At 42.8% G+C, this 24842-nt stretch overlaps 1 protein-coding gene across 1 annotated transcript in view; it reads right to left on the reverse strand.

Annotated features, from left to right (window-relative positions):
• Window positions 1–16881, reverse strand: part of chrd (chordin) — an 18724-nt gene extending 1843 nt beyond the window's left edge. Inside the window, exons 1-18 of the mRNA XM_079246125.1 lie at window positions 16685–16881; window positions 13729–13832; window positions 13517–13643; window positions 10286–10432; window positions 10054–10171; window positions 9799–9886; window positions 8787–8928; window positions 7116–7247; window positions 6906–6988; window positions 5470–5617; window positions 3279–3385; window positions 2728–3007; window positions 2395–2636; window positions 2194–2307; window positions 535–726; window positions 355–448; window positions 175–231; window positions 1–42 (exon numbers count right to left, since the gene is read on the reverse strand). The exon at window positions 1–42 is cut by the window's left edge and continues 62 nt beyond it. Coding sequence (XP_079102251.1) covers window positions 1–42; window positions 175–231; window positions 355–448; window positions 535–726; window positions 2194–2307; window positions 2395–2636; window positions 2728–3007; window positions 3279–3385; window positions 5470–5617; window positions 6906–6988; window positions 7116–7247; window positions 8787–8928; window positions 9799–9886; window positions 10054–10171; window positions 10286–10432; window positions 13517–13643; window positions 13729–13832; window positions 16685–16865 — 2398 coding nt within the window. The 5' untranslated portion in view covers window positions 16866–16881. The remainder of the gene's footprint in view (window positions 43–174; window positions 232–354; window positions 449–534; window positions 727–2193; window positions 2308–2394; window positions 2637–2727; window positions 3008–3278; window positions 3386–5469; window positions 5618–6905; window positions 6989–7115; window positions 7248–8786; window positions 8929–9798; window positions 9887–10053; window positions 10172–10285; window positions 10433–13516; window positions 13644–13728; window positions 13833–16684) is intronic.
• Between the last annotated feature and the right edge of the window lie 7961 nt (window positions 16882–24842).

Below are 24842 nucleotides of genomic sequence, written 5' to 3' on the forward strand. Positions count from 1 at the left end.
TTCCTGGGGCATGCATCTTCTGGTCTCCCTCAAAGTAGCAGCCTGAGAGACAGAAAAGAGGAAAGAAGTTTACAGAGGACAGCAAGGAGGAAAGCCCCTGAGTGAGTCAGAGTTCATCTGCTCACATTCAGCAAAACACAACCGGCATGCAGAATAAAAAAGAAAAATAACTACCTTCAGGATGTTCTTCCACCCTCTCGGGAGCTTTCATGTCCTTGGGCTCCCTCCTCTCTGTGAAGGAAGAAAACAGAGGCACAAAAAAGTCCTTCAACTTGCACTGCATGTTTTTTTCTGACTAAATTTCCAACTGAGAGCAAATTCAAGTCAAAACAGCCCAGAAAACATCAGTCTCACCATCACAGATCGGGCAGCACTTGTCTTCAGGCTGAATGGTTCTGGAGCAGGCCAACACCGGACAGATGACCGGATCGCAGATCACTGTTCGCTTCTGCGGAACAAAAGCAGATGGAGCTCAACTTTTCATTTGGGACCACATCATTCAAACATCCAGCAGATTCAGGTTTTTCTCCTGACCTGGCAGCTGCAGGAGAAACACTTGTCATAGTTAGGAGTCCAGCGGGAACCATGAGCATGGTGCTGGTTCTCAAAAAAGCAGGTATGGGGGTCCTTCTTCAGTTCTTCAGGGTCTTTCCCAAAAAGGTCATCAAACTCAGCCTCCTCCACCTCGCCCCTGGTCCCAAACCTGCAGCTGTTTGGAATGTGGACCTGGAAAAAGGAAAGTCATGGACGGGAGTCTTGATGAGTCTTCCTCATCCAACAGAAGAAGTTCCTCAGGGCTCTGTACTCTGACCGATACTTTTCACATTGTACATGCTTACATTTGATTAATATTAATAGCAGCAATGTAATCACATTCATTCAGCTATAATTCTGCACAAAGCCTGATGGAACCACCGGTTTGTCAGATTACAAAGACGTCTTAAACAAATAAAGGCATGGATGACTGAATGTTCTAGTTATGAGTTCAAACTAGATCGAGGCTGTTCCTACAGACCTGAGAACCTCAAGACAAAACTGTCAAGCTGTAAATGAATCTGGATGACAGTAATCTGGTTTCCAGTAACATGTTATTTGGGACCATGATCTGGCCTTTGACATCTGTCCTTTCATCCGTCTATCCATTTGTTCATTCCCTAAACTGCTCAGTCCAGTTCAGTGTACTGAGGAAGCTGGCGTCTATCCCAGCGATTAGCAGGCAAGAGGCAGGATACACACTGGACAGGTCGCCAGTCCATCACAGCCTATGATTCCCATTTAAAACTCATTTCTGACTGTTTTTGTTCATCCATATAATATTGTTAACAGCAGGAACATCCTTTCTTAAAGCAACATATTGGACTGCTGGAATTCCTTATTATTGTTCTGTCCCCAGAACGCTCCTAAAAGTCTCCAGATCAAACCAAATGGTGCAGTTCGGATGAGAACAATCAGCAGAGATCATATTTCTCCAGTTTTGTCTTCTCAGCCGGTTAAATCCAGAATAAAATTTAGAATTCTTCCTGTCACATTTAAAACTCTTAGTGACCAAGATCCATTAAAGACCTCAAACTTCCAGATTTTCCCAGCTTCACTCTCAGACTGCAGGTTTACTTGTGGTTCCGGGAGGTTCTAAAACTGGAACAGTATCAGACCAGGTTCCAGTTTGGCTTCAGGAAGAAGAAACCATCTCTACCTTTCAGATCATCTTCAAACTTTCCTTCCTGATATGAGGGCTTGTTAAGGAGGTTTTTCTTTCATGTTTAAAGGGAGTTTCTTTTATTTCCACTGCTGCCCATCTCCCTGTGCGTGCTCAGGATGGAGGACTGAATCAAGATAAAATTCTTTGCCATCTGGTGCGATCCCTTCTCCTGGCCTTTTTATCAACTGGTTTGTTTGAATATAAGTAGGACTAATGTGGATGAGATTTTACTGAATCACAATGAAAGTGTTGGAATTGCTAAAGTCTGTAAAATGTCTTCAGATGACTTTGTTGTGAATTACTGCTGAATAAATAAAGCTGAATTGAATAGAACATTACAGGTGATTGTAAATGAAGCACTTCTGTCTTCCCAGACTCACACAACCTGTTAAGGAGACCAACTGGTTATATCTGAATGGCTAAATTCAGCCATTCCAATAAATGATAACACATGTTGATAAACATTTAAATATCCGGCTCGGTGGTCTTCGTACCCGTCCTCGTATTTCACCCTGAGGGTTGATCTTGGTGCTGACTTGGATGAACGCCGTTCCCTGGTTCAGGTGTTGCAGTAATTCTGCACCAATGTCTTTTAACACTCCCTGAGCCTGTTGCAGAAAGCAGACCAGTTAGTGTGTGGTTGATGTATTTGTATAGATGTGTGTAGGTGTGTGTGTGTGTTTGCTGTTGTGTACCTGTGAGCCATAGAAGCCAGTCAGCAGCCTCTTTTGTGTGGTGCTGGTGTCGTCCAGCTCTCCAATCTCAGCCAGTCCGTGCAGGTGGGCATTCACAGTCAGGTCGTCAGTCTTACTGAGACCTGCCACAATTATTTCATAGTGCAGGTGGCACTGTTTGTCCACCGACACCCAAGCATGGCCCGAAGCGCCGGTTCTGACAGGTGGGGAGACAAAATGTCCAGCCAGAAGGGTGGGCAACTCTGGAGGAACCAGAAGAGATGTAATGAGACATGTAGGATTATGCATTGAAAATACCTTACACTAGTTCCCAGTTCCTCCACTGGCTCATACCGTGTCGGGACACCTCCAGCCCGCTGTAAGGCAGAGCCTTGATTTGCCCCCTCAGCTCCCCCTCCGGGCTGTGTGCCGTGGCCACGTTGATGAAGAGTTCGTTCTGCAGCAGCATGTGGATGTGCCGAGCCTCCAGGCGGCTCCAGCTGCCCACTGCCTGCCCTGCGGCCTTGTTGTACTCTGTCGTCAGATCATAGAGGATGGAGCGCTTGTTCCGACGGCGCGGCTTCAACTCTATGGCGACGCTGATGACATCACTGGTGAGGCCTACTACCTGAACCTGAAGGACAGTGAAGAGGAAAGAGTGGATAAAGTCCTCCTTCCTATATCTTTGTGACTTTGACTGCATATGTCCAATCATAAAATCACACCGAAATCACTAAACGTCTACTTCTAATGCAAATAAATAAGCACATCTCCATAGCAACGGATGTTGGGCCTCTATAATGTGGCAGATGAACCGCAATTTGATCTAAAAAGACTAAATAAGAGCAAAGATGTGGAATGAAGACGGAATCCTTTGAAAATTTAAGAGGTTTTTGAAAACAAACCTGGTAGTCTAGGGTACCGTTGTCATGGAGATGAAAGACAGCGGAGCCCACCCCTCCAGTCTTCCCCGGCATCAGTGCATCACCGCTGGACATCACACTCTGAATGGCTGAAGGAGGCAAAGACAGAATGACATCAGAAAACACATCGAAGAAGATGGATGGATGGATGGACAGACGGATGGATGGATCATTGAATGGATGGATGGATGGATTGTTGGATGTAAGGATGGACTGATGGATGCTGTCAAAATACCTTGAGCCAAGTTTGTTTCTTTATTAGATCAAATTTAACATATTATTTAATCATTCACAGCATGCTCGTACCAGGCTGCCTTAATTCTTGCTGTGACAGATCCAACAAGGTGGAAACGTTCCTCAGAGGTTTCGCTCCATGTTGACATGAAGCATCACACAGTTGCTGCACATCATGATGAGAATCTCCCGTTCCACCACATCCCAAAGCTGCTCTGCTGGACTGAGATCTGGTGACTGTGGAGGTCGTTGGAGGACAGTGAACTCATCGTCATGGTGGAGATGATGTGAGCTTTGTGACATGGTGCATCATCCTGCTGGAAGTTTCCATCAGAAGATGCTGCACTGTGCTCAGAAAGGGATGGACATGGTCAGCAGCAGGACTGAGATAGGCTGTGGTGGTTAAACCATGTCATGCTGGTACTAAGGGGACCAAAGTGTACCAAGAAAATATCCACCACACCATTCCACCAGCAGCAGCCACTTGAACTGTTGATCCAAGCCAGGATGGATCCATGTTGTCATGATGTTTCCAGCAGATTCTGATCCTACCATGTGAATGTGGAGCTGAAATGGAGACTCATCAGACCTGCAACGTTTCTCCATCTTCTATTGTCCAGTTCTGGTGAGTCTGTGTGAATTGTAGCCTCAGTTTCCTGTTCTTACTGACAGGAGGGAACCTGGTGTGGTCTTCTGCTGCTGGAGACCATCTTCCAGGTTGGACGTGTTGTGTGTTTAGAGATGATGTTCTTGTTTTGAACCAGTGCTTATTAGACTTTCTGTTGTATTTCTATCATCTCCAACTAGCCTGTCTATTGTCCTCTGACATCAACAAGACATTTTCTCTTCTTCCTTCTCTGTAAACCTTACACATGGTTGTGTGTGAAAATCCCAGCAGACCAGCAGTTCATGAAATACTCAGACCAACAACCTTCCATTCCAGTCACGTAAATCCTCTTTCTTCCTCATTGTGATACTCCGTTTAAGCATAAGCAAGTTGTCTTCACCATGTCTGCATGACTAGATGTATGGAGTTGCTGCAGTGCCTTTCACTGACCTTACTTTTGTTTTTAATAGTTGGCCTTAATAAAGTGAGTTATAAGTTTATGTTGTTTGTTCATATAACACACATTCCTGCTCACATCACTCAGTAGCCATCGACTTTCTACTCAGACGTTTCCTCTTTCAGACACCGGTGTGCAGCATGAGGGAATGAATTCTGTGGTAAATATCCTGCTTTACCAAAAGAGGCTGAATGTAAGTTTTTGTGCAAGACCAAAAACATACGATTTGTTGCTCGCTCACACAAAAACGCAGCCGCGGTTAAGCCTCTAAATGAGGTAAGCCTTGGTGAACGAAGCAGGCCAGGGAACAGGAGGGAATGAGTAACAGAGGAGAAAAGTTCTGAAAATGACACAGACAGATGAGGAAAAGTGCCAAAGCTGAAGCTGGAGAGAGAGAAAGAAGTGTGTTAGGCTTGAATTCTTCATACATTACGTTGAGCTAGTAATCACAGTGCTGGAGAGTCAGGCCCAGCTCATGGTGACCTTGGCAGCAGTAGTGTGTGCGCGCGCGTGTGTGTGTATAAATGAGCATCTTTCAGTTTCACAGCTCTTGTTATTTTGATGTTATCATGTTCAAGTGTGTCCCATGCACAAGCCACATGTGGAAGTTTGAACACTTTCAGACGGCTGGGCTGTCCACAACATTCCCAAACTCTCTTTCTGCCTCACACACACACACACAAACACACACATCAATGCACAGGCTTGGTGGACCACCAAGTCAAACATAAGGTCTATAAACATGATTTTCCCCCAGCGACAAGAACTTGAAAGAGCAGCTTTATAGGCAGGAATCATAAAGGCAGCTTCAGGAGAAACAACTGCGACACAAACGAGAAGAAAACAGCAGAAAATCCGTCCTCACAAACACTTACTGTCACAGGATCTTCTCCCAGCGATGAAGCCGGAGATTTGTCTGCGATCCTGGCCCTCCGTCGCCACGGCGATCTCCAGCTGACCACGAGATAACCAGAAGAGTTCCCGGCTGTTCAGGTCTGTCAGCACCTCGGCAAAGTCCGGGTCCTGCACAGATTGGAACAGTTAGCGCAAAGCTAAAGCATCAACAAGTGGATGAATTTCAAACCATATTCGAGTGTAAACAAATATTAGCAACAAAAATGTCACATTTAAGTGTCAGAGCACGTCGACACGATGTTGATGCAACACTGCCATGTTACCAAAATACCCCCCGCAAATTATTTAGAATGAGAGACGGGATGATGATCTGTTTTCAGCTCCATTTTGTTTTGGTTTGTTCTAAACAAAGAGGAAAGCCACAAAGCGGCAAACCGAACTCCTCCAGATTAAATAAACACAACAGTCACAAAGGCACGACACAGTGAGGAAGCATGACGGATGCAAACACAGCTGTCACAATCACATGTCACGGGTGACGTGACCTGGACAGGTTTCACGCTGACAGGCTTCTGGGAAGATGTGGAGAAATGTCGGGTTAATGGGACAGATGTATGAGCGTGTGGAAGAAATGTTACTTTTATGACCCTCAGGCCTCAGTTCAATATAAATATACATGAGGCATAAATCCACTGAGCGAGCAGCCAAAACAGAGAGGGGGCTGGACAGAGGAGGAAAGAATGGACTGAACAAGGAGGGGGAGGAAGGTATACGGAGGTCTGGTGTGAATCAGGAGCAGAAACATGATTCTTCATCTAGTCGTTGGGTTTAAAGCACAAGAACAAATGAGAAAAGGTAAAACATGATCTGTTTCTACACGTCTGAGCTGACAATGTGGAGTTTCAGCGTCGTGCTCCGGGACAGCTTTAGGAGTCGTAACGCGACAGCTGAGCTGAAACTCGGCACGCATTTTTCACGGATGGAGCATCGACCCTTCACGCAGTTCCTGGCCGAATTAAAAACAGACCCACCTTTCAACGGCCCCCTCCTCCCCCTTCATCCCAGCCCACAGACCGCTAACCACTGACATGTGTGAGGAGAGTGTGAGCAGTGCATCCTCTCCTCCTCCTCCTCCTCCACCTCCTGCCACCTCCTTTCCTCTGTCCCATTCTCTGTTCACATCTGTCTGCTGCCACTTTCCCTCTACTTCTCCTCTTCCCTCTCCACCAGTTTTACTGGTCATGTATCAGGATGGGATCAACATCACCAGGATGTGGCAACAACACCACATCCGTTTCCAAGGTAAAGAGGAGGAAGAAGGGGTGTGCGTGTTGTTGTGTCATATGTTTCTAACCAGAAACATAACTGCTCCTCCTCTGGTCTCCATCTGAGACCTCCTCGCTTACAGCTCATTTAGATTTCCTGACTTTTCATCCAGCCATGCACAGACACTCACATGAGAGGTGATGTTGGCTCGGATCTCTCTCAGGGTGTGGTGGCGGTACAGCAGCTGGACTCTGAGGGGCACCAGGACGGGCTCTGAGGAGACAGGAAGAGTTTTCCTTGTGTCACTTTGTCATTTCGCTTCTGTTTTAAGATACATTATCAAACTCAAAGTGTCTCATCATCTCTGCCCCCCTCCTCCTCCTCCCTCCCTGCTTCTCACCTTTGTGTTTGACAAGACCTTGCAGGATGAGGATGAAGTGGAGGTTGTTCTCAGTGTCGCTCAGTGTCAACATGGCGATGCCTCCCATCCCGGAGTTCTCCTCCTCCGATGTCAGCATTGAGCTGAACGTCTCTGCAGATCACATTTACAGTATCTGCATCATTAAATGCAACTTATTGCTTATATCATGCACTCACACACACCTTCACTAACAGACGTGCTTATGGTTACAGCAGGTTTACTCAAGCTTAAAGTTCAAGCCATTCCGGTCAAATAAAGACCTAAAAGTAGAACAAATATAAGTGGTGATCGACCAGATTTAAAAAGGTACGTTTCTCCAAACAGAAAATAGCGCACACTACCAGTTTGGACAGGCTTTCTCACTGGATTCAATGGGAAAGCATGTCCAAACTTTTGACTGGTAGTGTACCTTTCAGAATAACAGAAAACAACTTAATCAGATCAAGAAATAAGATCCCACTCCGGAGGAGAGACAGAAAGATGTCTGGCAGACCCGAAGCCAAAACCAATCAGAAGCTAACTGAGTCCGAGGTTTACAAAAGATTTTGGTTTATAAATGGAACCCTGATTTCTGAGGAAACTTAAATTATTTGCTCAAATTTATTATTTCAGAGAACAACGAGAACTGCTTGAAGTGAACTGGTTGTGTAGTTGTCGCTGGTGTTGTTTGTGTTTTAACACATGACAACCAAAAACCGATGATTAAGAGTAATCAGATCGCTGGAATAATCAGATTGGACACATTTATGTCCCGTTGTGACATCCAATATTAGACAAATCCTTTTCCACATTTCTCAGTCTATTGTTGGATTTCTTTGCACCCACATACTTAACAATGTAACTTCCTGTTATTTTCTTTTTAAACACAACAGGGCCTGCTGTCTGAGCAGTAGCTGCTCATGTGAGAGCTAATAACCTGCAAAATAGAATACAAATGAATGTTTTCCTTCACTTATATTTTTAACTTCCCACTGCTGCATACAGTTGTCTTTGTTTTTATACTCGGCTCACATCACAATAAAAAAAACAGGGACGAAAGAAGCACAGCTTTTGCACATGCAAATATTCATACAAACTAAATATAAATAGATTGGTGCACGGCGTTAAGCCGGCGTTAAGTCGACTCCTTCTAATCAGATAACTGATCTTATCATATAAAGCTGACCAAGTAAGGATCAGATTTTTGGAGTGCACATAGGTGCTCCTGATGATACTCTGCTTTGTTTCCTTGCAGACATTGTAAGACAGAGGTGTCCAGCTCCAGTCCTCGAGGGCCAAAATCCTGCAGTTTTTCATATTTCCCTCCTCCAACACACCTGACTCAAATGAATCAGGCATTGTACAGAACGTCATTGACTGCTGGATCCATTTAATGTAAGCAAACTGTTGGAGCAGGGATACATCTAAAACCTGCAGGACAGCGGCCCTCGAGGACTGACTTTGGACACCCCTGCTGTAAGATAACCCAAGGGATATCTGGTAGCAGTCATGTTTAATTTGGCAACAAAGAAATAAAGAATATGTAAGTATCAATAGAAGGTGTAAATCCATGAAGCTCCTCTCGGCAAAGCTAATTTATTTAGCACAACATGGCAACCGGGTGGTCATTCTGCATCATATCTGCATCCTCTCAGTCGACGACAGGCTCACCTGCAAACAGCGCCCTGTGTTTGATGATCCTTCCTTCCACTTCTTCCCGTCTGCTTGTAGATGTGCTCAAGCTGATGCGCATCTGTTCGGCCTGCAGCTGCCTGAGGAGAGGCTTCGCCACGTTCTTCCACACGCCACAGATCTACAAACACACAAACGCAGCCCAGATGACGCTCACCTGTCTGAGAACATTAACCTAAATAAGCAGACAGACGACAAGCTGGTCCTACTTTAAACACCAAATAAAGTCATTTTTTGCTCAAGTCGTGGCTGCAAAGCTTCAACAGAAAAAACACAAGTCATGTGTGGAGGGGAGGGAAGAAACATGGCAGCGTGCCGGCGTCTCATAACTCAGAGTTCAGGGGTAATCTCCATTTTAATTAGCAATACTCTCTGTCCCCCCACCAGGCAGTGATGTAACAAGTGAAAAATTCTTCCTCTCTCCAAAAGTTCTGCTTCAGCAAACTCCCCCTCACCCCCTTCCTCCTTACTTTTCTGAGCCAGAGTTTTCTGTCAGGTCCTCTGCTGCCTGAAGCTGACATTTATCTAAAGATAATAACAGGCCGATTTGTGGGACCTGTGTTTAGGAGGTTTCTGCCTGCAGGTCTGACATGGAATACGGAGATGTGTGTGTTTTGGCTGGAATATAATGAGCGGTAATGCAGTCAGACTGTTGGGATGTACGCTTACTACTCTTACACCAACATTTACTGATGTATCAAGATAAAAATGGGCTTTTACGAATCCCCAAACCTGAAGGAGGACGCGACAGAACTCTGATGGTCAGAGATGTTTACAAAAAGGCGGGGAAGAGGAAAGGAAGTGTGTGTGTTTACTGTTTATTATTGCACAGTGAGTTATAAGAAAAGAATCCAGTGTGAGCACAATGTCCCGGGTGAGAGCATCCGTCAGGCCGACACTTCGTTTCTCACTCTTTCAGGAAGCAGAAACACACACACATATGTGACCAATGCAACGCTGATGGAAGCCAGAGGAGATGAGTTTCTCTCACCATATCCGTTTGTCCTCTGGGGACTTTATATTCAAAAGCAGGGGTCCCATCTGAGTCCAGGAAGATCATTTTACTGGGACGGCCCATCCTGAAAGTAAGGGTGAAATGTCAGAAACGCAGCCATAAAAAGGGAAAAAGTAACGATACACCATATGTAACAAACTTTACTCCTTGACTAAACTGCAGCTTTAAAAGCAGAGATGTCTCTAAAGTCTAAATCGTACAGTAAGATATTTTCTTTTGTGTGTGTTTTACTTCTGGTATGCGATGGAGAAAGCCAGGCTGCTTCTGGTCAGAGTAAAACGAACTCTGGCAACTCCACTGGAGCTGGGCAGCCATGAAGCCGTCACGCCTGTCAGCAGCGCTACGAAGTCTGCAGAGGAGGAGAAAAGGGCTCAGTACTTCTCATTAAAGTCCTGAAAACTTTATTCTGACAGACAAATCCACTGCAGGGTGTGTTTGTGTGTGTTAGTTGAAGCTTTGGTACCGGTTCGGCTCTCCCCGGGGCTCGTGTCCTCAAAACTCAGGTAGGATCTGTCGTTGTAGGACTTGTGGAGGTCGTCTTGTTTTCCCTTCTCGTGGAAAAACTCAAAGCTGTCCAGCAGAGAGTCGACCTGCTTTTTGTCATCTCTGCCTGTAAGACAAACAATGATGCGTTCAGTGTCTTACAAATTTTAATTTGTTTTATGATTTTTGTTGCTGGAGGAAACCAGCATTGTATTTATTTCTTTGTTTGTTCATTTAATTGGGAGAAAGCAGACTATTTAATATTTTGGGGGGACGTATCACATAAACATGCCAAATAATAGCAATGAATGCTAATTTTCATGCAAAGCCTCAATGCAGGTAGAAGATGGAATAAAAATAAAACAACATGAGAAGAAACACAAACACTGTCAAGCATCTATTTAAAAAAATGTTAAATGAAGGAGGAAGCCAGTGGAGAAAAACAAAGTTAATTAAAGATTTATAAAGTTAAAAAAAAAAAAAAGAATGTTTCTGAGATCTAATTCATGGTGTTTCTTTTTAATTTGAAAGGAAATTACTGTGTTCAAACACTTAGGGTTAGGGGGGTTAGGGTTTGAAAATGTTTCATATCAGTCAGAAAATCCTAAATCAAATCTCATTGAAATTGGATCACGACTAAATTTGAGATATTGGCAAAAATATAAAGTCCAATTGTAAACAAACTGGCAATTTACACCCTAATATTTCATCACTTTATGGTAAACGCTTAGTTGTATACAATATCTTACTTGTTTTTTGTCCCCTGGAGGATTTCTTTGCAAGACAGTAATTTTGATATATTACATAGTAATACAATACATATAAGCAGATTATTATTATTTGTATTTTAAATTTCAATTATAGTATATTTAATTACATATTCTTAGTTAAAGTACTAAATAAAAGCTTTGTTTTACTTTTTTGTGGGATCAGATCTTAAAAGGTCAGATGGTTCAGTAAGATAAATTTAATAATTTGAGCTTTTTTTATTTTTGTTTTTATTTTTACACAACCTTTAAAAGATAATGCAGAGTCCAGTGAGATCTCGAGAGAATCAAATTCACTCCCAACGTCCAGTTCCTCCCATCACAGTAAAAAGTCTGAATGTGGTAAAAGTTCTGGTTACCTTTTTTTTTCTTAAATGTTCAAAATAAACATGTTTTTTGAATTTGAAAGAAGTGATTTACTCTTTTCACTTTGAATAAAAAATGACAGCATCATCAGCGTATAAGGAAAACTTAAACTTTCTGTCTTTTTGATCTCAAAAGTCCCGATTTGCAGGCTTGATATTCAGGACAGGATCAGAGGTTTTAATCCGGTCCTGGTCTCACCATCCTCCTCACTTATTAATATGCTGATCTGGGAGAATCTGAAGTGCTAAAAACGACTAAAATCCCAACAAAAACTGCTGCAGGTCCTGATGTGTCGACCACACAGCTTCACACACACCAGTTACAACTTGTCTGACACGTTCACAAGAAAGAAAAGCTCACTGGCCGTTTTCTGGGGAGTCTAGTTGGTCTGTTTGTTTTCACACACACACACACACACACACACACTACACACACCTCCATGCATCGCTCCACCGGGCACGCTTGGAGACTTCTGCGTAGTGTCACACTCACTTCTTCCTACTCAGCAATACTGTATCCTCAGGTGCACAGAGTCTTCACACACGCGCGCACACACACACACACCATTTCCATCCCTAACACAAACATACCAGGTGCAACAGTGCCAAAGCTAAGACAAACACACTCAGCCTTTTCCTTAAAACTTCACCACAACACACATGCTCTGTTCAATTCTCGACACATAATGCACAGTGTTGTCCCCACAGAGCTTTACCTTTATTTTCCGTTCCATTACCAGACGCTCGAGTAGAAAAACACCCAACCTGCTAAATAACGGCGCAGGATGAGGACCCACCCTGTGTGTGTGTGTGGGAGTGTGTGTGTGTGCAGGGGAGCTCTAACTCCATAATGAGGTGGATTTTGTGTGCAGCAGTGTGTATGAAAGGTAGGTGGTTGTGTGTGAATGAGGCTGAACATATGGGTGGTACTTTCACTCGAGGCCTGTTTGAGAAAACGAGCGTTTAATGCAGCAGAGTAGAAAAGGTGAAACTTACCTATCGGACATGTTTTACAGCAGCTTATTGGCTCTAGACCAGGAAGGTGAAACTTACCTATCGGACATGTTTTACAGCAGCTTATTGACTCTAGACCAGGAAGGTGAAACTTACCCATCGGACATGTTTTACAGCAGCTTATTGGCTCTAGACCAGGAAGGTGAAACTTACCTATCGGACATGTTTTACAGCAGCTTATTGGCTCTAGACCAGGAAGGTGAAACTTACCTATCGGACATGTTTTACAGCAGCTTATTGACTCTAGACCAGGAAGGTGAAACTTACCTATCGGACATGTTTTACAGCAGCTTATTGACTCTAGACCAGGAAGGTGAAACTTACCTATCGGACATGTTTTACAGCAGCTTATTGACTCTAGACCAGGAAGGTGAAACTTACCTATCGGACATGTTTTACAGCAGCTTATTGGCTCTAGACCAGGAAGGTGAAACTTACCCATCGGACATGTTTTACAGCAGCTTATTGGCTCTAGACCAGGAAGGTGAAACTTACCTATCGGACATGTTTTACAGCAGCTTATTGGCTCTAGACCAGGAAGGTGAAACTTACCCATCGGACATGTTTTACAGCAGCTTATTGGCTCTAGACCAGGAAGGTGAAACTTACCTATCGGACATGTTTTACAGCAGCTTATTGGCTCTAGACCAGGAAGGTGAAACTTACCTATCGGACATGTTTTACAGCAGCTTATTGACTCTAGACCAGGAAGGTGAAACTTACCCATCGGACATGTTTTACAGCAGCTTATTGACTCTAGACCAGGAAGGTGAAACTTACCTATCGGACATGTTTTACAGCAGCTTATTGACTCTAGACCAGGAAGGTGAAACTTACCCATCGGACATGTTTTACAGCAGCTTATTGGCTCTAGACCAGGAAGGTGAAACTTACCTATCGGACATGTTTTACAGCAGCTTATTGGCTCTAGACCAGGAAGGTGAAACTTACCTATCGGACATGTTTTACAGCAGCTTATTGGCTCTAGACCAGGAAGGTGAAACTTACCTATCGGACATGTTTTACAGCAGCTTATTGGCTCTAGACCAGGAAGGTGAAACTTACCTATCGGACATGTTTTACAGCAGTGTCCAGGCAGCAGGATGGGATCATCGCAGTCCGGATCTGGACAGTCCTGTTTGATGTTCTTGCAGTTCACTTTCCCAAACACCTTCCCGCGACGGGTCTTTTGCTGCCAGAGAAACACAAACAGCTGTAAACAATGAGCGGAACTTATCAGCTTGTAAGAGGAGTAAAGCGACTGAAGATAAGCTCACAGGTTCGCAGTGACACTGGACACAGTGCATGATGCCGAAGGGCTCCCCCAGATCTGGATGCCATGTGTCTTCCAGAGAGTAAAATCGACCTCCAAATGAGCATCCTGCAACACAAAGATTATGTTTAAATATTAGATAACATCTCAATCTTTTGCCTTTTTTAACTCACTCCATTATAAAATAACTTTTGATATTATTAGGTTTTTATGCAAGAATTTATTCTAAAAAGAAATAAAAAATCTCTCGAAGCACTTGATGTTGCCTGGAATTTAGTGTCTGGCATGATGATGAAAACAGAACCGAAATGGTCATTTTGGAGACGTTATCTGGACTGTTTGCACTACGAACTCAATTAATTTAGTTCTGCGTCACTTTATTAATCTTTGTATAAGTGTTCACATATTTCTCTATGATTTCATAAATGTTAAGCGCCTCAGTTGCATCGAGAACATTTGCATTTATCCTGGAAGTGTTTCTGTTTTAAGGAGAGCCTGAAAGATTTTTTATTTGTTCTGTGTGCCATTTTTGTTTATTCTCCACCAGTAACACATGTACTGTCATTTACACATCTTAACAAATGTCCCTTTACTGTAGCTGTGTTTCCATTACAGCTTTTTGCTAAATTTAACAAATATTTTAAAAATGTGGACAAAAAGCAGTTGCGATTTGTTTTTGTGTGTGCATGTTCAGCACATAAGTCATAGTTCTCATGAAGACTCCACTTTGAGGAAGATGAAGGTACAAAACTGTCCCATTCAGAAAGAAATCATCCAGAAGCCATCTTCATTTGAAATGCACTGCTCACACAACCCCCATGTCAAGTCCAGCTGCATGTAAATATGAAAAAAGTATTTTTATTATGCTTTTGTGATATATTTCCACATTTGCATGTCTGAAAAACCATCAGTATAAAAACTATAAAGGGATATTAGAGAGGTTTTTCAAAATGTAGGTGTTTCCATAAGCATTTTTTAATAGTGATATTTAAGTTTTGGGGGTAATGAAAATCTAACTTGTTCAAAGAATCACTTTACCCTGCACATTTTTTTACAGAGGCTTTAAAAAAAAGAGCTGAAAGGGTTAAGATAAAGAAAAGGTGAAAATGCATGGTTTTTATCAAGTATCCAACTAAATTTCACCCATTTCCAGACTTTGAAGGAATCAGTCTTGCTTAGTTCACTGCAGAGGCATGTTAGAGCTGACCGAATCCTCATGAGTTTTGATGTCCGGGCTTCCACCCTATTTAATCTTAATGGTCCAAGAGGCGCCATGGAAGATGTAAAGTTGCTCAGCCGGACCTGTCCTGGGAAATACTTTTAAAGTAATTCAATAAAAGAAGAAGTTATGTAAGAAATAACAAAGGAAGCGCATAAAGATTCCCTGGTTAGAGAGCTGGCTTTGTATTTTCATCTGCATCAGATGAACCATGTAACGGCAGAAACAGAGGAACAATGCCCCTTAGGGCAAAAGAAAGGCCGCAGTTCCCTCAGTAGTTACCCACAGTGGTTCCAAACAACCTAAAAGAGCCTCAAAGCAAAAACTGACTGGACTGGAAAGATGCCGCAGCAGATAAAAACAGTATTTAGTGACAGCATTTAGAGTGAATGGGTCACAGAAGTTTTACAGTCATTTAGGAGCAGTGTGTGTGGCATACACACACACACACACACACATTTTACATGGTGCTTATAACTCGCTGCTCACACGGCTGCCAAGCTGGTTCACATTATTCTTTCATTAAAGTGACTTCACACTTTAAACAGTCCAGTTTGGTAAAAGCTGTTCACTGCTCATGTGTCTCTGGAATAAATCATATAAATCATCTCTCAGCTGCAGAAACCTGCCATCAGAAACTGACTGATTAAATTTCCAGATTAAAAAAGAAACCATTTTTAACTTTCAAAAGAGTGTAATAAATCCTAAAAGGAGGGACTTTTGGACACGAATCACATCCATTCGAATGAAGCTAACCGAGGAAAACTGGAAGGGAATTAACAGCGATGGTGTGTCTTCTAAACAATGAAATGGGGCTCCTATCTGGCTCTGAAGAACAAGGGCTGAAATTCTAAGTAATATTTAGAGCACGTCTACATTATCTGCATCAACTCTACCATGATGATGACAAAGCAGCATCACAACTGCCTGCATGATAGTTTTGTACAATCTGATTATATTCCACCAGCAGGATGTAAAAGACTTAAAAACCAAATGTCACGACTGTGCAAAGTTTATGGCCAATAATACTGCAGAATCAGTCATGAACCTTGTGATTTGGCTCATTACATTTTTCCCTCCTTGTCAGTAAAATATAAAGGTTTACACAGCAGCTGATTTAATTCCCACAATGCAGAATCATTTTTTATTAAAAACATATCTGTTTGTTTGCTTTAATAAATCTTGCTTTATGTCTTACATTAGATCTGGAACCATTTATTTTTAAAAAGTTCTCTTTGACCCTTTCCTCATGACCTCCCCCCCCCCCCCCCCCCCATGCAACTAAAAGAAGAAAAAAATCCTGGACCCGTCCCTGGGAATAACAGATGATCTGAATGTGAAAATCCTTTATTTTGGAAAAAAAAAAAAAAAACATAAAGAGAAACGCCATTAGCGAAAAGAAATAGCAACAGCTAAAGTCAACACTGTGAGACTGATTTAAAAACAACAAATATTTCATAAATGTGAATTTTTTTGCTATATTTTTTTCTGCTCCTTGGGGCTCGTGACTGCCCCCTGCAGGCTAAAGCTGCAACAAGCCGATGGAAAACTCTCTTCAAAGCTTTCATTAAACTGGTAGATGAAACTCACCTCACCTTGTTTGCATCTTCCAGCTGAATTAGGACAAGATGAACAGAAATATTCACATTTTCATCAAGTTTTTCTCTCCTTACTGTCTCACGCGACTCCGCGCAGCCGCAGACAGAAAACCAAAGTTTAACCCAACAAGTTGGTTTGTTACCTGACAAGCCTTTGGAGGGCAGCGGTTCTCTTTCGGACTGGATGGGCAGAGCTGCAGCTTTGAGCTGCGAGGCCTCTCCGGAGCGGAGCCACCACGCGCAGCTCAGGACGCACAGCAAGGAGCGCAGCGCGCGCGGAACCAGCATCCTAAACAAATGTCCACAAACTAGTCCTCCGGTCATTTATGAGGCTGCTTTAATCACCCTCTCTGACAAAAGCAATGCAGATTTGTCTCGTTAACAGCCGGTTCAAATCATCCGAGTCTGTCCGGATCAGCAGCCTCCTCAGAGCCTCCTCTCGGTTTTATAGCTGCTCCGCTGACAGCCTGAAGCAGCCACCGACCGGGAGGAGGGGAGAGGGATGAAGGATGGGATGGGAGGTGGGTGGGGGTGGGTGATGGAAAGGGAAATCGACGCCTCCATCAATTCAGCAAAGTTTAAGAAATGGAAACGAGTCTTAATCTGAATCTTTTGTCAAATCTTTCATCATTCAAGCAGCAGCGCTGATAATTAAAAGTCCCCATTTCTCTGTTGCAGTTTTTTTTAGTCATTTTACTCTAAAGATTTATGACATTTTTGTCTTTGATGTGAAAAGAAAAAGAGAACAAATTAAAAAGTGCGCAGTGGAAGGTCACCTGACACCCGCAGGACGCGGAGCTGCGCGAGGCTCCCGTGGAGAGAGAGAGTGAATCTCCAGATCATGTACAGTAAGGAATGTGTGTGCGCGTCTGCTGCTGTGGCTGCTTGTATTTTTTCAAGTGTGCGCGGAGCTGAGACCTAAGTGACTTAACAGAAACAAATGAAAATAGCTGGAATACCTCAAAGCAGATTTGTCCCGGTTTTCTCCTCTCCTCCTGGACCCTTTACTCCCCTAAAACTCTACCTGTAGAGTAAAACCCGATCAGTTCTGTATGTGTGTGTGTGTGTGTGTGTGTGTGTGTGTGGGTGTGTGTGTGTGTGTGTGTGTGAATGTGTGTGAAGCTCGTGGACCTTCTCGTGTCCACAGGTGCCAGAAAGTTGTCCAACTTGGAAAGTTTTAAAGTTCACAGCGACCAGCGTGGTGCTTCACAGCATCAACAACAGGAGAAATTTATTAGGGCCTATTTAGATCTGGGAAATGTTCCCATCAAACAAAAGCTGAGTGGTTGAATAACAGTCCGGTTCCTCAGTGGTCCCTTGGGAGGAGGGGAGGACTGGGGGGAGGGGGTGGGGGCACACAAACGGTTAAGTTTACATTACTATAGAGCTGATTTATATCCAGCTCAGGAATATGAACTTATCATGTGCCTGAGATGTTTAGAAGAAAAGGAGAATTGGTTGAGGATTTGTGAAATGCTAATAGTTCCTGTCCACATTTAAACACACTTCATGATCATAAAGTTTCATATAAATCCACCAACAGGCCACTGCTGCCTCTGGAGGCGCGTGAACAGCGGCCAAACACGGGTTTGTGCGCGTCAAGGTGCGAGCGCAAGGTGTTATTTTCATTCATGAATCGCATTATGGTCCCTGTGGGAGCCACTTCCATGCAGGTGTGAGGATTCACGCGCCCCCCCAGCCACCCCCCAACGCCCAGTCTGAATCGATGATGGGCTGTTTGCTCCGCATCATGAGGTGATAAGTGGCGCTTTTCTTCTGCGCTGCGCAGATCATTCATTACGCAGACTGGAGGCTAAACTGTCTGTTGGAGTTAACAAAACCCCACAACACTGGTGTGTATTGGAGGTGTCCAGCGTCAAACTGGGTTTCAGGGAAGATTCACAAGTTAATCAAAGTAAAGAAAAAGACTTTTCATCACAAACAAGTTGCTAGTTTTACCACTAATGAGAATATATCTGTCTTAAAATTCATTTAAGATTTAGAGGAAAATATCTTGTTGCGTGAAAATGCAGATTAATTGTTGTGAAAAGAAGACTTCACAAACCAGCGTTTTTAAAATCAGGATTATAAAATATCTGGAATAAAAAACACTTCATGCATGTTTATGTACAACCTATTAACAGCCTGCTCTTGTTAGGTCTTTTAATTTCAGTGTGTAGTTTGGCCCCAGATCTCCGTTTTAATAACAGGACTTTATGTTGGACCGATGTGCGCAGATGGAGGCAAGACAGAGAGAGAGAGAGAGAGAGAGAGAGAGAGAGAGAGAGAGAGAGAGAGATCTGCAATGTGCCACGGAGCCTTACAGCCCAATAAAATCGATTAATGATGGCTATGGATGCTTGCAGCTCTGTGACTCTTTTATGATTCCGATCAGAAGTTAATTAGAAGCAGAAGCAACAGTTTTTATTTCCTCGCTTTTCTCTCCGGGAATCTGTCTGTCTGTAATAACTTCATACTCACTGAGAATAAAACATTCAGATCACAGAGTTTTTACAGATGTGACATCATTAAAATGATATTAAGCTGTGAGCGCGCGGAGTTACAGGTTGGAGAGATGGATGCCAACTTTCACTCTCCAGCCTTCGCGTGTGTATTAGCCTATTTTTCCAACTTGCATGTTATTCATGTGGCTTGTTTAACCCCCCCCCCCCCCCCCTCTGAAAATGCGTGTTCTCCTGACTAGCGGCGCGCACTCACAGGGCACCGCATCCTGTTTGCTGCCTTGATGGGAGGTGTGAATGTTCCGCCACTCAGCCATGGATGATTTGGCAGATGTGCCAGCTGTTTCACTCACACTCAGGCGACACCACTTTTTTTTTCTAAATCAAGAAAGAAACATCAACTTTCTGTGCGAAAGTAAATTAAAACAGCTAAAACCATCCAATAAAACAGTAAAGCTTCTTAACATGATGCAAGCAAATGCAGCCTCTGTCACAGGGAAACATCTAACAAAAAGGGACCAAAATAACCCAGAAAAAGATTCCTTAACGCAGAAAACTAACAATCAGATGAAGAGGAACGCACTAAAGCGCGTCCCTTTTGTTGTTCCAACAGTCTCCAGCAATCACAGGATCATTGCGCATCAGGATGTACCTCAGAACAAGCAGTAAAAGAGAAAGACTTGGCCCTAAATGGTGAAGCAGAAAGCAACAAAAAGAAGCGCTCCATGCCATTTCCAGCCACTGTTATGCTGATGCTGATAATGATGGTAATAAGAGGCGGTCGGCAGCTGTAAAGCTGCGTGCTGGCAACGGAAAGGGGGGGCGAACGCGCCTTTCCTCAGCCAGTATGCAAACTGGGGAAGTCTTGCAGGATTGATGTTTATTCATATGACTGAATGCATTCAGCAGCAGGGAGAGAAATTCGTCCATTTTCTCCTGTTTCCGAGCTGAGATGAGATGCTGCTGCTCCTCTGGGAGCAATAAGCGAGCAGAGGCTCCAGATATGCAGGAGGTGCGCGCGTGCTCGGCCTCCTGGTTTATTTTGACACCTTAGAGAGCAGACACGAAGCTCTAGTCAGAATCAACAAAGTAAAACAGATTTGATGCTCTGGCAGAGAAAAAGGGGAGATTTCTACAAACAGGTTTTGTTTATGTGAGGATGAATTTATCATGACATGAAGGTTTCATGGAAACAGATGGTTTCATGGACAGCTGTCTGTCTGTCACAGAGCATCAGAAATAAGACAGAAAATCCAGGTTAAAACCCTTCATCTACTTCTGGATTATTTAGGTGTTGAGTTTCCAACATGTCCAGGTGTCTGCTGGTCTCTGCTTACAGGAAACAGAACAATGGTGGAGTACATTTTTGTCCCTTAAGGCAGAGTTTCTAAAACTGGTGGTCTGGACATTTTTACCAGGGCTGTCAGATTAAACCATTAATTCAGACATTAATCTGTGAAAGGATCACTTTATAATGTATTATGTATAAACAACAAAGTTCTACTTTTGTCGTATCAAAAATCGGAGGACATGAGGAATCGAGGACATACGGACCAGAGGACACGAGGATACAAGGACATGAGGACACAAGGACATGAGGACTATTCTGGAGCTTCTAGATTTGGTTGTCCAGAAAAAATGCTGCAAAATCTGCTGAGCATTTTGGACATTTCTTATCGGCAGCAAAGGGCCCCAAAAGGCAGTATGTGGCCCCTGAACCTGGATGTCCAGCTTCATTTGAGAAGAGTTAAAATGACCTGTTTTTTTTTTTTTTTTTTACTTATTTGCTTCAAAATATCAGTTACATTAATTCATCCAATATCCAAACCGCTTAATCCGATGAAGGGTCGTGGGGAGGCTGGAGCCTATCCCAGCAGTCTTTTTAGGAAAAGGCAGGGGACACCCTGGACAGCTCGCCAGTCCATCGCAGGGCATATATGTCAGATGTGAGAGTAACATAGGCCAAACGGATACACCATGTCGGTGTTACTGTGGATTTTTTTTGGGTCCACTGACGTGTAGACGGACATGATGACTGCAGCCTGTTTTCTTGTGAAGGTTGATTGATTGAGACATTTTTACGGATGATTTAAAGGATTAGACATCTGTCTGTCACTGTTAGGTAAACTCAGGGGGGCTCCAAACATCCAAGCATCTGTCACTGACCCCCTTCCACATCGCTAGAAATGCTCCTGCAACAGTGTGTTCAGTCAGAGGCTTCTTCAGATCTCTTGTAACACAGCAAGGAGGCCATTCCTGCATTTTTATTGACTTTCTCTGTGTTTGTAATTTCAAGATGGACCAAGTTATGTTATACATCCTGGTTTTAGATACAGACGGGGTTTATTTTAGTCAAGTGGCTCGACTCCTTACACCTCCTACGGTGGAGGCAGAGGAGATACTAGCCTAAAGATCCCAGCCATTCCAGCTCCTCAAGAATATTTGGAGAACATTTCTACAACAACTCAGTTTAGGTGTTTAAATTTATTTGCAATGTGAGCAAATAAAAGTCCAGGAGAAATATTTGGTTCGTAGCTCTTGCAGACACCGACCCAAAGCAGCGCCCATCCACTTCTGCATCGCTCCATTCAGTTCATGTTCAGAAAGCAGGAATCCACCCAGATGCTGCCAAATCCACGCATGCCACAGCGCCTTCTCCATCCTTCCTGGCAGACCCCCCCCCCCCCCCTCCTCCTCCTTCTGTCGGCCCTTTGAAATCTGCATCACTCTGCTCTCATTCCTGTTTACAAGAGTCAAATTGCTTCCACACACTTTATTTGCAGGAGCTGATAAACCTCCAGAGAAAAAGAAGCGGTCATGACACGCTCATTCTTTACCCGCGTGGTAAATACTTCCACCCTTAAACATCAACACCCAGTCATCCCGATGAGGAGCCTGAGAGGCGACAGTCTAACAGACTTTTCTCTGAATCATCGCTTATTATCCGTCTGACTTCACTAATTTCATAATTCCACGAAATGAGAGAGAGGAAACCTAACCATTCAAATTCCACCTCTTCCCAGTCAGCTCGTTGTCCTTGGGAAGAAACTTCCCCCACACGGCCTCCAGTGGTCAGAGAGCTCGTTGGTGTGGGCTGACTGTCATGTTCCTGCATCTTTAGGTTTGTTTACTTTAAAAGTGCAGTTTAAATTGAATCCATTAATATTATTATTATTATCTTCAGGTCAATTTTAGCTCTGATTAGTTGAATATGATGAGCCTGTGTGTCATCAGTCACAAGATCCTGAACTAGAAGAGCACTCTTGTGTTGAATCGACGACCTGTCCAGGTGTACCTGCTGCATCTTGCTTGCTGGAGCCACTCCAACTTCTCCACATCCCTGAACTGGATTAAGCCGTTTAGAAAATGGATGTATGGATCACAGACCTCCACCAAGAAGATTTTTTCTCTTCTGGATGGTAGTATGCAGATTTTAGTGCGGATCCAGATCTATCGATCTTGTAAAACCTGTTGAGAACCTCTGGATTTTTTGGCAATGCTCCCTGATCGTGGTCAGTCCTGCAAGTATGAGCGAGCAGAACTATCTCTGCATCTGCTCTACAGAGAAACTGTTATACTCGGGTCATATTCTTGAGAAAAAAAGGGAAATATAAGATGTTAAAGGGAAATTTATCCGTTACCAGTACTACTGGAAACCTTGTGGGCTCATCTGACAACCAGTAACGTGTGCTGAAAAAGCAAAGAAAAGATGAGTAGCTTTCAGAACCTTACATGAGAATGCCCTATAAGCCATTTAGGCATAATGTACTGGCGTCGTTGAAGCCATGGGAGGAATAGCTTTGCTAGCATCCCATTGTTTATGCCTCTTGGGATGAAATCGAAATCCCACCAGATCACAAGGAAATACTCAGTTTTGATGGTTGAAACAGCCTCAGCTGACACACTAAGACTCAGCACCTTGACCCTGCAGCGGGTCAGATTTGTACAGCACCCACTAGTTTCTACAAATGTACTTACAGAGTATGCAGTCTTGGAACAGGTGAGTTTTGAGTCTGGATTCAAGCAGAGGGAAAGAGTCGGAGTTACAAATGTCTGGTGATTTCTAAATGTACAAATACTGCTTTTATTTAGCAAAACAAATGTAATGGAAACACAGCTATTGTATTGGTGTTACATTCACTTGAACAGATTATAACAAAACTGTCGGTTTGGTTTTTACAGTTAAGTCCTTGAAAGGCTGAATCTGGGTAGGGTGCATTACTTTGTGATTGAGTTTGATACTGATAATGTATGAAGGCTTCAAATGCCGAACCTCCAGGGATCAGGACAACGTTTTATCCAGTGCTTCACAAAAACCACCATCTGGAAGTGATATTATTTTGTTGAATTTGATTACTCAATCTGAGCTTTGTGTACTTCGAATCATTACACCTCTGGTTATAAGTTTTGGGACACTTTCTTGTTAAGTCCAGTGTGAAAGTGTTCATTAACTTATGACCAGTAGTAATCATTTCTTTTCTCCAACTCTGAGAAACCGTGTTGACTGGAAGCTAGAAATCCTATCTAAAAGAGGAAGAAAGAAACTTTTTTATTCTTGTTTTTATTTCTAAGGCCTTGTCCACACATAGCAGGTATCTCACAAAACGAAGATATATTTCTCTGATTGGACCTGTCATCCACACAAAAACACATACATGTACAACAGGACTTTTAGGTTTTGAAACGTCGCGGTCTGCAACAAAAATATGATGACATCACATGTGCGACCTTTACTTAAAACAGCATGGACGTCCTCGAAACTGTGATGGTGTTATCTGTTGTCCATGCGCTTGTGTTTGTTTTTACAAGTTTAAATACTACTCCACATAAACAACCAACTGCGAAGGACGACGTTAAGGACAGTTATTTTCTGCCACAGATGCATATCACGTACGAGGCATGTTTAGTGTTTTGCGGAAGTGATGTCGTGAGATGGAAGATAATTCTGATTGGATAGCATTAGGACCGCTGCTGCCACTTAAAGGTTTGATGTGCTTATGTATAGGGGTGGGAAAACCAAATTGAAAAATCAGGATTTTTTTGCTTCACAATTTTAAAATTGATTTTTTATTTTTTTTTTTGTTAAATAAATAAATAAAAATAATCCATTTTAAAAATTTTGTCATTTTTAATGTTTTTATTTATCTTTTTACTTGTCTTCTGGGGGGTTCTAGCAGCAGAATGATGATCTGGCTACTGTGCAGTTTTTTTTCTAATTGAAATCAAGAAATATTACGAGCAAAAAAAAAAAATTTTTATACATTTATTTTGTTTTTAATCTACAAAAATCAGCACTATCAAAGAATTGTGAGAATCGCAATTTAAATTGAATCGGCACCCAAAAAATCGGAATCAAATCGAATCTGGAAAAAGCATATCGTCACAGCCCAACTTATGAATGTGCCTAACAACACAGTTATCCGGATAAATGTGGATAAAATCTATCAAAGTTGTGAACTAATTTTTTTTTTTTTACTGGGGGGAAGATATTCAGTTTTACAAAAACCCGGCAACGTGCGGACAAGGCCTAAATGTTTGTTCGTCACTATGTCCTGTTTCAAATCATTATTACCTTGATATTTTTCAATCTTCTCATTGTCTTCCTCTCTCTCAGGTATCTAAGGCCTTGTCCACACGTAGCAGGTATTTCACAAAACAGAGATATTTTCTGAGATTTGGTCTGTATTCCACACACGCACAAAAAAAACCCAAAAAAAAACAGATTTATGCACTCAAAAATGATTGTTTTAAAAACCTCTGACCAAAGTGAAGATTTGCAAATACTCTGTTTGCACATAGCATATGAACATGTATAACCGGGGTTTCAGGTTTTTAAATG

Source organism: Telmatherina bonti, assembly GCF_933228915.1.
Source record: "Telmatherina bonti genome assembly, chromosome: 9".
In the NCBI taxonomy this organism is placed as follows: Eukaryota; Metazoa; Chordata; class Actinopteri; order Atheriniformes; family Telmatherinidae; genus Telmatherina; species Telmatherina bonti.